This window comes from Somniosus microcephalus, chromosome 3 (assembly GCF_052327205.1).
Source record: "Somniosus microcephalus isolate GS21.2 chromosome 3, FLI_Smic_1.0, whole genome shotgun sequence".
Taxonomy (NCBI): domain Eukaryota; kingdom Metazoa; phylum Chordata; class Chondrichthyes; order Squaliformes; family Somniosidae; genus Somniosus; species Somniosus microcephalus.
In genome coordinates, this window is record NC_140989.1 from 368,398,296 (window position 1) to 368,412,403 (window position 14,108).

The window sequence follows — 14,108 nt, forward strand, 5'->3', positions numbered from 1 at the left end:
GGTGGAGGCAGATTCAATCGTGGCTTTCAAAAGGGAGTTGGATAAGGACCTGAAGGAAAAAAATTAGCAGGGCTCCGGGGAAAGGGCGGGGGAGTGGGACTAGCTGAAGTGCTCTTGCAGAGAGCCGGCACGGGCTCGATGGGCCGAATGGCCTCCTTCTGTGCTGTAACCATTCTATGATTCTACAATCAACTGGGGTAACCTAATCGAGGGCTTTAAAATCATGAAATGTTTTGATAGAGTGGATACAGAAAGAGTTTTTCCACTTGTGGGGAAGAGCAAAACTAGAGGCCATCAATATAAGATAGTCACCAAGAAACCCAGTAGGTAATTCAGAAGAAACATCTTTACCCAGAGAGTGGTGAGAATGTGGAACTCGCTCCCACAGGGAGTGGTGGAGGCGAATAGTATAGATGCATTTAAAGGGAAGGTAGATAAGCATATGAGGGAAAAAGGAATAGAAGGATCTGTTGAGATGAGGAAAGGTGGGGGGAGGCTCGAGTGGAGCATAAACACTGGTTGGGCCTGTTTCTGTGCTGTATATTTGATGTAATTCTATGTAGCTCCACTTTCCTGCCCGACCCCCATATCCTTTGATTCCCTTAAAAATCTATCGATCTCGGCCTTGAATATACTCAACGACTGAGCCTCCACAGCCCTCTGGGGTAGAGAGTTCCAAAGATTCACCACCCTCCGAGTGAAGAAATTTCTCATCTCAGTCCTAAATGGCCGACCCCTTATCCTGAGACTGTGACCCCTGGTTCTCGACTCCCCAGACAGGGGGAAACATCCTCCCTGCATCTACCCTGTCAAGCCCTCTCAGAAACGTATACGTATATTCTCCCGAGGGTTGCCAACACCTCCAGGGTTGTCCCGGAGTGTCCAGGAATTGAAGACTGATCTCCAGGACATGGCCGCCGGTGAACACCCGGGAGAAAAACCATTGGGGGCATTTCAAAAATATTTTTTCTTTTTCATTTTCTTTGAAGACTTTCGTTTATTAATTATAAAAATATTGGAGAAGGTGGAGAAAGGGATGTTTGAGCGAGCGGGTCAGTTGGAGGTGGGGAGTCACAGGATTAAAACCTCCAGGAATACGACCAACCAGAGTTGGCAACCGAGTTCCAACCCCCGACAGCAATGGAGTTTCACTGCAGGAGAATCCCTTCCTCTTCTTACTTTCTCTAAGTCGCTTTTACAAAATCAAATCTGACACTTTCCTGCAACATTTCATGGGGTAGTGAACTTGAGGTGATCCAAAACTCGGCTGCCCGTGTCCCAACTCGCACCGAGTCCCGTTCACCCATCACCCCCTGTGCTCACTGCCCCGTGTCCTAACTGACACCCAGTCCCGTTCACCCATCACCCCCTGTGCTCACTGCCCCGTGTCCTAACTGACACCCAGTCCCGTTCACCCATCACCCCCTGTGCTCACTGCCCCGTGTCCTAACTGACACCCAGTCCCGTTCACCCATCACTCCCTGTGCTCAGTGCCCCGTGTCCCAACTCGCACCGAGTCCCGTTCACCCATCACCCCCTGTGCTCACTGCCCCGTGTCCCAACTCACACCCAGTCCCGTTCACCCATCACCCCCTGTGCTCACTGCCCCGTGTCCTAACTCACACCCAGTCCCGTTCACCCCTCACCCCCTGTGCTCACTGCCCCGTGTCCTAACTCACACCCAGTCCCGTTCACCCATCACCCCCTGTGCTCACTGCCCCGTGTCCCAACTCACACCGAGTCCCGTTCACCCCTCACCCCCTGTGCTCACTGCCCCGTGTCCTAACTCGCACCGAGTCCCGTTCACCCATCACCCCCTGTGCTCACTGCCCCGTGTCCCAACTCACACCCAGTCCCGTTCACCCCTCACCCCCTGTGCTCACTGCCCCGTGTCCCAACTCGCACCCAGTCCCGTTCACCCATCACCCCCTGTGCTCACTGCCCCGTGTCCTAACTCACACCCAGTCCCGTTCACCCATCACCCCTGTGCTCACTGCCCCGTGTCCCAACTCACACCCAGTCCCGTTCACCCATCGCCTCCTGTACTCACTGCCCCGTGTCCTAACTCACACCCAGTCCCGTTCACCCATCACCCCCTGTGCTCACTGCCCCGTGTCCTAACTCGCACCGAGTCCCGTTCACCCATCGCCTCCTGTGTTCACTGCCCCGTGTCCTAACTCACACCCAGTCCCGTTCACCCATCACCCCCTGTGCTCACTGCCCCGTGTCCCAACTCACACCCAGTCCCGTTCACCCATCACCCCCTGTGCTCACTGCCCCGTGTCCCAACTCGCACCGAGTCCCGTTCACCCATCACCCCCCTGTTCTCACTGCCCCGTGTCCTAACTCACACCCAGTCCCGTTCACCCATCACCCCCGTGTCCCAACTCACACCAAGTCCCGTTCACCCATCACCCCCTGTGCTCACTGCCCCGTGTCCCAACTCGCACCCAGTCCCGTTCACCCATCACCCCCTGTGCTCACTGCCCCGTGTCCTAACTCACACCCAGTCCCGTTCACCCATCACCCCCTGTGCTCACTGCCCCGTGTCCTAACTCGCACCAAGTCCCGTTCACCCATCACCCCCTGTGCTCACTGCCCCGTGTCCTAACTCGCACCCAGTCCCGTTCACCCATCACCCCCTGTGCTCGCTGACCTACATTGGCTCCCGGTTAAGCAACGCCTCGATTTTACAATTCTCATCCTTGTTTTCAAATCCCTCCATGGCCTCCTCACCCCCTCCCTAACTCTGTAACCTCCTCCAGCTCCGCAATCCTCCGAGATCTCTGCGCTCCTCCAATTCTAGCCTCTTGAGCATCCCCGATTTTCATCGCTCCACCATTGGCGGCTGTGCCTTCAGCTGCCTTGGCTCTACAACCCGCCCTACCCCCCGGGCACCTGACTCGCTTTCAGCTCCTTAGAGTAGAGAAGGTTAAGAGGAGATTTAATAGAGGTGTTCAAAATCATGAATGGCTTTGATCGAGTAAATCAGGAGAAACTGTTTCCAGTGGCAGGAGGGTCGGTAACCAGAGGACACAGAGTGAAGGGAATTGGCAAAAGAACCAGAGGGGAGATGAGGAGAATGTTTTTACAGCGAGTTGTTGTGATCTGGAACGCGCTGCCTGAAAGGGCGGTGGAAGCAGATTCAATAGCAACTTTCAAAAGGGAATTGGAGAAATACTTGAAAGGGAAAAATTTGCAGGGCTCTGGGGAAAGAGTAGAGGAGTGGGACTAATTGGAGAGCTGTTTCAAAGAGCCGGCACAGGCACGATGGACCAAATGGCCTCCTTCTATGCTGTATCATTCTATGATTCTAAGCTCTGGAATTCCCTCCCTGAACCTCTCCGCCTCTCCTCCTTTAAGATGCTCCTTAAAACCTACCTCTTTGGTCACCTGTCCTATGTGGCTCGGTGTCAAATTTTTGTCTCATTTACACTCCTGTGAAGCTCCTTGGGATGTTTTACTAAATTAAAGGCGCTACATAAATACAGGTTGCTTCTAATCATGTCAGTTAAAATTACCTTTTGTAAGCTTTTGACAGAAGAATAGTGTATAAAGAAATACAAAGCTATACTGCGTGCCCCAGAGATTATGGCCTGTCGTGGCAGGGGCCCTCCAATCCTGATCCATTTTCCTGGGTTGGGGGTCAGTACAGATGCCGATCAGGACCCCTGCCATTAAGAGTGAGCTTGCCGTGGCGAGGCAGGAAAATCCCAGCGGTGTAGCAGCGGGATCACCACGACTGCACCAGAAGAGATGGTCGGACATTTAAAGGCGCCCCGAAGAGGAGAAGGCAAAGATAGGTTTTAGGCCTCAGTCAAGATGGAGATCTAAACAGAAGATGAGTCCATTTGGTCAAAATGCAGGAAGAGGAGACCTCTACTAGGTCTGGTTTCCACATCACCTTGGGCCTTGCCCCTTCACCCTAGGTCCTGACCCTTCATTTGAGCATTTTTTAACCCCATTACCATAGAATCATAGAATGGTTACAGCACAGAAGGAGGCCATTCGGCCCATCGAGCCCGTGCCAGCTCTTTGCAAGAACACTTCAGCTAGTCCCACTCCCCCGCCCTTTCCCCGTAGCCCTGCAAATTTTTTTCCTTCAGGTACTTATCCAATTCCCTTTTGAAAGCCACAATTGAGTCTGCCTCCACCACCCTTTTAGGCAGTGCATTCTAGATCTTAACCACTCGCTGCATAAAAAAGTTGTTCCTCGTGTCGCCTTTGATTCTTCTGCCAATCACCTTAAATCTGTGTCCTCTGGTTCTCGACCATTCCGCCAATGGGAACAGTTTCTCTCTATCTACTCTGTCTGGACCCCTCTGATTTTGAACACCTCTATCAAATCTCCTCTCAACCTTCTCTGCTCCAAGGAGAACAACCCCAGCTTCTCCAGTCTATCCACGTAACTGAAGTCCCTCATCCCTGGAACCATTCTTGTAAATCTCTTCTGCACCCTCTCTAAGGCCTTCACATCCTTCCTAAAGTGCAGTGCCCAGAATTGGACACAATACTCCAGTTGAGGTCAGACCAGTGTTTTATATAGGTTTATCATAACTTCCTTGCTTTTGTACTCCATGCCTCTATTTATGAAGCCCAGTGCTAGCCAGGGCTTACCACCCTCTTCTCCCAGGTGATCCTTGGGAGTGACAGTAACAGGGACAAGTGTGATGAAATATATGCCTTCATCAGCCCATGTGTTTTACCTGTGTGTTTTACCTGCTTGTATTGTGTGAACCGCCCCCTTTTGTTCCTATTGTGTGTATTGGCTACGCCCCTGTCTTTGGCCATATAAAGGTCTCAAGAGCTGTATGAGTCATTCCTACCAGACGAACCCGATGTGGGAAGACCTGTAATGCTGCAATGTTCTTAGTGATTAAAAGCCTTAGTTGAATCCTTTAAACTCCTTGTCTTTGAGTTATTGAAGGCACATCAACAAGCATGAGGGAAATTGGACAGGAGCCCAGGCCCCACCCTCCCCACCAGAATTTATAGGCCCAATTTTGGTTGGGACAGCAGAGAAATACTCATAAGTCAATCCTTTTTCTATAAAAGGGAGCAACAGTTTTTGGTTACAAGGTTCAGTAGGTGGCGAATTTACTGAGACATTTTACAGGTAAAGGACCTTTATTAAAGACTGAGAAACCAAGGTGAAGAGTCAAGGCCCAGGATGAAGGACCAAGGCCGAGGATGAGGGGACAAGGCCAAGGGTGAAGGATCAAGAGCCAGGATGTAGGATCAAGGCCCAGGCTGAAGGGTCAAGGCCCAGGACAAGGGATGAAGCCACAGATGAAGGGACAGGGCCAAGGGCCTGGGGCCAAGGCCCCGGATAACGGATACACCACAGGCTGAAAGGAGTAAAAGAGACGAGGTAAATCAGGGAGTGGTGATTAGGTGACACCAACCTTGGGCCTGAGGATTGTAGGAGGGAGGAAAAACCAAGGCGAGGAAAGAGCTCTACACTTTTAAGATTCTGGGAAGAGTTAGAGATAGTGAGGATAGAAGGACAATGAAAATCTTGGTCTTAGCAATTATTCTGACCCTGTTTCATTGTTTCAGGTACCACACGGGTTCACTGGCATTCGGCTCCTTACTTCTTGCCATCATCCAGCTCATAAGAATTATTTTAGAATACATGGATAATAAACTTAAAGGTGAGTCCTCGATAAACTCTCATTTGATCCTAGTTATGGAATGCCAGCTGGGAAATCCAGTAGGGAATTCGGGAGAAACTTCTTTACCCAGAGAGTGGTGAGAATGTGGAACTCGCTACCACAGGGAGTGGTTGAGGTGAATAGCACAGATACATTTAAGGGGAAGCTGGATAAACACACGAGGGAGAAAGGAATAGAAGGATATGGTGATGGGGTGAGATGAAGAGGGGTGGGAGGAGGCTGGTGTGGAGCATAAACACCGGCATGGACCGGTTGGGCCGAATGGCCTGTTTCTGTGCTGTAAATACAATTTGGCCCAGAAATTCGGGTCGGGGGCTTCCCGCGGGTGCAAGCCTCCGACCTGCACTTACCTAGCGCGCCGGCCGTTGAGCTGTGGGGCCCCCGTGGGATTCCGATCCTGGGCCTGCTCCAACTGCCGGCGCGCAGTGCTTGCGTATCCCGGGGCGCAGTTAGTTCAAAGCGTCCCCTGGGATCACGTGGGCCATGGAGAGCCAATGGTAGCAGGGAATCTCTATTCATAGATTTGACAGGAAGACCTGTCAAATCTATGAATACAATTCAGCCCCAAAACATAACTAAAACTTCAAATAAATTTTTAAAAATCACATTTTTAAAATAACTATAAATTACATAAAATAACTATTTTAAACAATAATTTAAATTTTTGAAAAAATTAATTACAGTTTCTAACGGGGCTAAAAATAAACTTAGCTTTCTTTAAAGTATTTAAAAATAATAAACCTGTGGAAAAAATGTTTTAATTTTACTTAATTCACCACTTACCTTGTTAAAAGCAGGCCTTGTGACTGCTTTTTACAAGCGTAGCTCCTGGAGACTTACCCTCCCGGAGAAACCTGCAAAAAAAAGGTAAGTTCGATGCGTACGCGCTGCCTCTCCGGCGCACGTGTTCGACCTGTGAACCCCTTCCTTTAAGGGAACAGAAGTTCCGGTTTCCCGCGCATGTGCAGTGCATGCACGAAACCGGCACTTTCGTTGGGCCTACGCGTGAGTACCCAGTGCGTACTCACCCGTGGGGACCCGAAGTTCTGGCCCATTAATGTAATTCTATGTAATCAAATACATTTACAATAGGGCCACAAATTTTGCAATGCTGGTCGATCTCCCTTGGAGTCAAGACCAATCTGTAGGTGAAGAGGGGTTAAAGTCAAGGGGTTAATTGAGTTTCCACTGGTCTGCAGATGTAGCTCAGTCCCCATTTTATATTCATACATTTGGTCCTTATTTTTATATTCCCATTAGAAATTCATCTCTCCACTTTTTATAATGGAAACTCCCTGTGTCAACCTGTCACGCTGTAATTACATACTCCCACCAGTAATGGTGCTATAGCATCTTCATTGTGGAGGGCGCATTAATTACATTCTGACAGGTTTGAATAGGCAGCTTTCATATTTAAGAAGTCACACAACACCAGGTTATAGTCCAACAGCTTTATTTGAAATCACAAGCTTTCGGAGCGCTGCTCCTTCTTCAGGTGAAGTCCACCCCAGTCCAACTCCGGCATCTCCACACCATAGCTTTCATATTAATAGTGAGGAAAAATGGGCAGGGAATGTGTGAAGACAATGAGGGGTTTTGATCGAGTAAATCAAGAGAAACTGTTTCCAGTGGCAGGAGGGTCGGTAACCAGAGGACACAGAGTGAAGGGAATTGGCAAAAGAACCAGAGGGGAGATGAGGAGAATGTTTTTACGCAGCGAGTTGTTGTGATCTGGAATGCGCTGCCTGAAAGGGCGGTGGAAGCAGATTCAGTAGTAACTTTCAAAAGGGAATTGGAGAAATACTGGGAAAGGGAAATTTTGCAGGTTGTGGGGAAAGAGTAGAGGAGTGGGACTAATTGGAGAGCTCTTTCAAAGAGCCAGCACAAGAAACATAGCAACATAGGAATAGGAGGAGGCCATTCAGCCCCTCGAGCCTGTTCCGCCATTCAATGAGATCATGCCTGATCTGCGACCTCACTCCCGCCTTTGGCCCATATCCCTTAATACCTTTGGTTAACGGAAAGCTGTCAATCTCAGATTTAAAATAAACAATTGACCTAGCATCAATTGCTGTTTGCTGAAGAGAGTTCCAAACTTCTACCACCCTCTGTGTGTAGAAGTGTTTCCTAATTTCACTCCTGAAAGGTCTGGCTCTAATTTTTAGTCTATGCCCCCTAGTCCTAGAATCCCCAACCAGCAGAAATAGTTCCTCTCTATCTACCCTATCTGTTCCCCTTACTATCCTGAAAACTTCGATCAGATCGCCCCTTAACCTTCTAAATTCCGGGGAATACAGCACTAATTTGTGTAATCTCTCCTCGTAACTTAACCCTTGGAGTCCGGGTATCGTTCTGGTAAACCTACGCTGCACTCCCTCCAAGGCCAATACATCCTTCCTAAGCATGATGGGCTGAACGACCTTCTTCTGTGCTGTAAGATGTTATATTGCCGTGCTATTGTAGATTGATGTCGTTTCTGTTGCTTTACCTGCAGGTGCACAGAACAAGTTTGCCAAGTTCCTGTTTTGCTGTCTGAAATGTTGCTTCTGGTGTTTGGAAAAATTCATCAAATTTCTTAACAGAAATGCTTATATAATGGTGAGTCACTCTGCCCACTGCGTCACTGCTTGAGGATCTCCCTGACATTGTCCTATCTGTAATCAACGTTGCCCGTGTCATGTGTTTAGAGGCTGCCGCGTTTCTTACATTACAACAGTGACGACACTTCAAAAGTACTTCATTGGCTGAAAAGCACTTTGGGAGTCAGCCTTGGCTCAGTTGTGAGCACTCTCACCTCTGACTCAGTAGGTTGTGGTTTCAAACTCCACTCAAGAGACTTGAGCCCATAATCTAGGCTGACACTCCCCGCGCAGTACTGAGGGAGCTCTTCTTCTTCTTAGGCAGTCCCTCGGAACCGAGGATGACTTGCTTCCACATTAAAAATGAGTTCACAGGTGACTGATGAGTCCAATGTGGGACCTACAGTCTCTGTCACAGGTGGGGCAGACGGTGGTTGAAGGGGCGGGTGGGTGGGGTGCTCGGGTTGACGTGCGCTCCTTGTGCTGCCTGCGCTTGGCTTCCGCTTGCTCCCGGCGAAGAGACTCGAGGTGTTCGGCGCCTTCCCGGATGCTTCTCCTCCACTTTGTGCGGTCTTGGGCCAGGGATTCCCAGGTGTCGGTGGGGATGTTACACTTTTTCAAGGAGGCTCTGAGGGTGTCCTTGAAGCGTTTCCTCTGCCCACCTGGGGCTCTCTTGCCGTGCCGGAGCTCCGAGTAGAGCGCTTGTTTTGGGAGTCTCGTATCGGGCATGTGGACGATGTGGCCCGTCCATCGGAGCTGATTGAGCGTGGTCAAATCTTCGATGCTGGGAATGTTGGCCTGAGCGAGAACACTGACGTTGGTGTGCCAATCCTGCCAATGGATACTGAAGGAGTGCTGCACTGTCAGAGGGGCAGTACTGAGGGAGAGCTGCATTGTCGGAGGGGCAGTACTGAGGGAGCGCCGCATTTTCGGAGGGGCAGTACTGAGGGAGTGTTGCACTGTCAGAGGGGCAGCACTGAGGGAGCGCTGCACTGTCGGAGGGGCAGTACTGAGGGAGCGCCACATTTTCGGTGGGGCAGTACTGAGGGAGTGCTGCACCGTCGGAGGGATAGTACTGAGGGAGTGCTGCACTGTCAGAGGGGCAGTACTGAGGGAGTGCTACACTGTCGGAGGGACAGTGCTGAGGGAGTGCTGCACTGTCAGAGGGGCAGTACTGAGGGAGCGCTGCACTGTCGGAGGGGCAGTACTGAGGGAGCGCTGCACTGTCAGAGGGGCAGTACTGAGGGAGCGCTGCACTGTCGGAGGGGCAGTACTGAGGGAGTGCTGCACTGTCGGAGTGGCAGTACTGAGGGAGTGCTGCACTGTCGGAGGGGCAGTACTAAGGGAGCGCTGCACTGTTGGAGGGGCAGTACTGAGGGAGCGCTGCACTGGCGGAGGGGCAGTAATGAGGGAGTGCTGCACTGTCGGAGGGGCAGTACTGAGGGAATGCTGCACTGTCGGAGGGGCAGTACAGAGGGAGCACTGCACTGTTGGAGGAGCAGTACAGAGGGAGCGCTGCACTGGCAGAGGGGCAGTAATGAGGGAGTGCTGCACTGTCGGAGGGACAGTGCTGAGGGAGTGCTGCACTGTCAGAGGGGCAGTACTGAGGGCGTGCTGCACTGTCAGAGGGGCAGTACTGAGGGAGTGCTGCACTGTTGCTATCTTTTGAATGAGATGTTAAACCGAGGCCCCATCTGCCCTCTCAGGTGGCTGTAAAAGATCCCATGGCCACTATCTCAATGAAGAGTTCTGCACGGTTTCCTGGGGCCAATATTTTTCCCTCAACCAACATCACTAACATAGATGATCTGGTCATTATCACATTGCTGTTTGTGGAAGCTTGCTGTGCACAAATTAGCTGCTGCGCTTCCCACATTACAACAATGACTGAACTTCAGAAAAGTACTTCAGTGGCTGTAAAGCGCTTTGTGACGTCCTGAGGTGGTGAAATGCGCTGGAGAAATGCAAGTCTTTCTGTCTTTCAGATCGCCATATATGGTAAAAACTTCTGCACATCCGCAAAGGAGGCCTTCTTTTTACTGATGAGGAACGTGGTGAGGTGAGAGCGAGGAAGGCATCGTGAAGCAGTTACTGTCCCGCTAACTGGATATTGGGATACCATCATGGTTTACACCGGTGATACCAGGACTGAGTGGTTACAACTGTCAGGAAATACTGACCAGGCTGGGGCTCGTTTCTCTGGACAAGAGAAGGCTGAGGGGTGACCTGATCGAGGCCTTCAAGATTATGAAAAGGGTTGGATAGGGTAGATGTAGAGAAGATGTTTCCACTTGTTAAAGAGACCAGAACTAGGGGCCGTAAACCAGAGGACACAGATTTAAGGTGATTGGCAAAAGAACCAAAGGCGACATGAGGAAAAACTTTTTTACGCAGCGAGTGGTTATGTTCTGGAATGCGCTGCCTGAAAGGGAGGTGGAGGCCGACTCAATCGTGGCTTTCAAAGGTGAATTGGATAAGCACCTGAAGGAAAAAAAATTGCAGGGCTCCGGGGAAAGGGCGGGGGAGTGGGACTAGCTGAAGTTCTCTTGTAGAGAGCCGGCACGGGCTCGATGGGTCGAATGGCCTCCTTCTGTGCTGTAACCATTCTATGATTCTATGATCAACTGGGGTAACCTAATCGAGGGCTTTAAAATCATGAAATGTTTTGATAGAATAGATCCAGAGAGAGAATGTTTCCACTTGTGAAGACGAGCAAAATTAGGAGCCATCAATATAAGATAGTCACTAATAAATCCAATAGGGAATTCAGGAGAAACTTCTTTACCCAGAGAGTGGTGAGAATGTGGAACTTGCTCCCACAGGGAGTGGTTGAGGCGAATAGTATAGATGTATTTAAGGGGAAGCTGGATAAACACACGAGGGAGAAAGGAATAGAAGGATATGGGGATAGGGTGAGATGAAGAGGGGTGGGAGGAGACTCATGTGGAGCATGGATCAGTTGGGCTGAATGGCCTGTTTCTGTGCTCCATATTCTGTGTCATTTATGTAACTGGCCATTGGGTTACCATCTTAAAGACGCGATAGACACAGAGAGTGATGGCGAATTGCATCGGAAGACCATTGTGAGGAGAAGACTCTTCAGATGGCAAGGGGCGCAGGGGAGGGATTTTGTGGAGGGAGTTCATGTCATCAAAATGACAGCACAGCATGAGGCCATTATGTCTGTGCTGGTGCTAGAGCTTCAACTGATGCTATCTACTCTAATCCCACGTCCCTGCCCTATTCCTCAAATTAAAAATACTTATGTTCGAATCCCCCCATTGCCTTGCCCCCTCCCTACCTCTGTAACCTCCTCCAGTCCCACAACCCTCTGAGATCTCTGCGCTCCTCCAATTCCGGCCTCCTGTCCATCCCCGATTTTAATCGCTCCACCATTGGCGGCCGTGCCTTCAGCTGCCTGGGCCCCAAGCTCTGGAATTTCCTCCCTAAACCTCTCCGCCTCTCTACTTCTCTCTCCTCCTTTAACATGCTCCTTAAAACTGACCTCTTTGACTAAGCTTTTGGTCACCTGTCCTAATATCCCCTTATGTGGCTCGGTGTCAAATTTTGTCTGATTTACGCTCCTGTGAAGCGACTTGGGACGTTTTACTATGTTAAAGGCGCTATATAAATGCAAGTAGTTGTTGTTCCTGTATCCTTTTATATTTTTCCTTTTCAAATACATATTCATTTCCCTTTCAAACTACGTAGGAGTCTCCACCACAAATTCCCCTTGTAGTCCAGAGTCCCATGTTTTAATAACCCCCGTGTGAAAACATTCTCATCTAACTTCCCCCTTAATTCTGCTTGTGACGACCCTAAGTTTCAGAGAACGGAATCCAGGTTTCTCAAAGAACTGACACTTGGGCAGGAATTTAACTCAGGAGTCGGGAAGGAGGCGGGACTACAACTTTCGGGGTTGTAGTCCCGCCTCCATCGAGATGCGGCCAATCCACGCGATTTAGACTTGATTGACCTTGTTGAGCCCACCCACCGTGCTCAGCAGGCCAATTAAGGGCCACCCGGCAACAGGTGACGTCACAGACTGAAATTTCATCTATCAAGAGGTTTTGACGATGAAATATCAGCGTTTGAAAGCTGTTTGAAGCTGTCAAACACTGACAGTCTTACTTCTAACCTGAGTCCTTCTCCACAGACTCAGTTAGAAATCTCACCGGCACAGAAAGCTGAAGGCTGTCACTTTTGACAGTTCGCAGCCATTCTGCTTTCTGTGCCGGTGAGATGAGGGACTCCCGAGACCTAAAGGAAGGAAGGCTGAAAAGGTAAGAAAAGGTATGTAAAACTTATTTAATCACTTTAGACACACCAAACACACTTACCTTTGCATTCATGCACACATCACTCACCTAAACACCGGACATCTCGACCCCTCCAAGTCCTTCAACCCGACGGCCCGCCTCCTCTAACTTGGCGTGGTTTGGAGCCGTCGGGAATCCCACACTTCAACCTTAAAAATAGGGATTAGGCTAAAAACTGCCGGTTAACTACCTGTTAACAGGCAGTTAATTGGCACTAATCCCTTCCCGCCTCGGGTAGGCGGGTCCCAGTGCGGGGCGGGTACCCGCCTCCTTTGAAACTGGCATGGAGGCGGGTTGGGGGCGGGAAGGGGTCGGGACCCCCGATTTCGGGATTTTATCCCCCCCCCGCCATGCCTCCAATCCCGACTCCACGGCCCAATGAAAATCCTGCCCTAAAGGTGGAATGAAAGATAGGTGAGGGAGGCTATTCAGCCCATCTTAATAGCTCAACTCATTCAACAAGCCACAGTCTCTCACAATTGGCATCCAACAAGGTTTTTCCCTCCATTTAAGACGGAGATGAGGAGGAATTTCTTCTCTCAGACAGTCGTGAATCTTTGGAATTCTCTACCCCGGAGAGCCGTGGAAGTTGAGTCATTGAATATATTCAAGGCTGAGATAGACAGATTCTTGAACAACAGGGGAGTCAAGGGTTACGGGGAGCGGGCAGGAAAGTGGAGTTGAAGCCAAAATCGGATCAGCCATGATCTCCTTAAATGGCGGAGCAGGCTCGAGGGGCTGAATGGCCTACTCCTGCTCCTATTTCTTATCTTCTTATGTTCTAGGAGGAGGACTTTAGCCCCTCGAGCCTGTTCCACCATTCAATTAGATCATAACTGATCTGCATCTTAACTCCATCTACCGGCCTTGGATTTGTAACCCTTGATACCTTTACCCAACAAGTTTCAACATTTTTCATTGACCCCCAGCCTCAATACCTTTCTGGGGGAGAGAGTTCCAGATTTCCACTACAATTTGTGTAAAGAAGTGATTCCTGAAATCACCTCTGAATGGCCTAGGATCTAATTGTAAGGTGATGCCCCCTTGTTCCGCTACTCCCACTGTGTCAATCGTAGATAAGGCCATCTCTGACCACTTCCTCATATCGCTCTCCACCCACATCCCCCTTCCACAGCCTCCCCCCCGCCCCCCCAACTCCACTTCTTTCTGTGTCCGCCCCTGGAAAAAACTCTCTCCCAACTCTCTTACAACTGAACTTATGATATTCCAGCTGTCCGGCCTTTGGCTCTCCATTTACCATGACATTTCTTCAGCTACCGACCTGTTCAACCACACCCTCACCACCATGTTTGATGCCCTAGTCTCTATTAAAACAATAACTCCCTCTCACTCTGGCCGTTCCCCCTGGTATGGCCCTCATCTTCGCTCCCTTAAGTCCAAGGGACGCAGACTTGAACAGATATGGTGGACAACTGGTTTAGTCATTCACCGCCAGATCTGGCTGGACCACATAAAGTGGTATCGGGTCCTGCTCTCGTCTGCCAAAACTGCTCACTATTCCAGGATCATTCTGG

General features: G+C 50.0%; 1 protein-coding gene across 1 annotated transcript in view; it reads left to right on the top strand.

The window, feature by feature from the left end:
* Window positions 1-14,108, top strand: part of LOC147122418 (choline transporter-like protein 5) — a 248,011-nt gene that overhangs the window by 187,473 nt on the left and 46,430 nt on the right. The window contains exons 16-18 of the mRNA XM_085983554.1: window positions 5,560-5,654; window positions 8,170-8,273; window positions 10,240-10,313. Coding sequence (XP_085839680.1) covers window positions 5,560-5,654; window positions 8,170-8,273; window positions 10,240-10,313 — 273 coding nt within the window. The remainder of the gene's footprint in view (window positions 1-5,559; window positions 5,655-8,169; window positions 8,274-10,239; window positions 10,314-14,108) is intronic.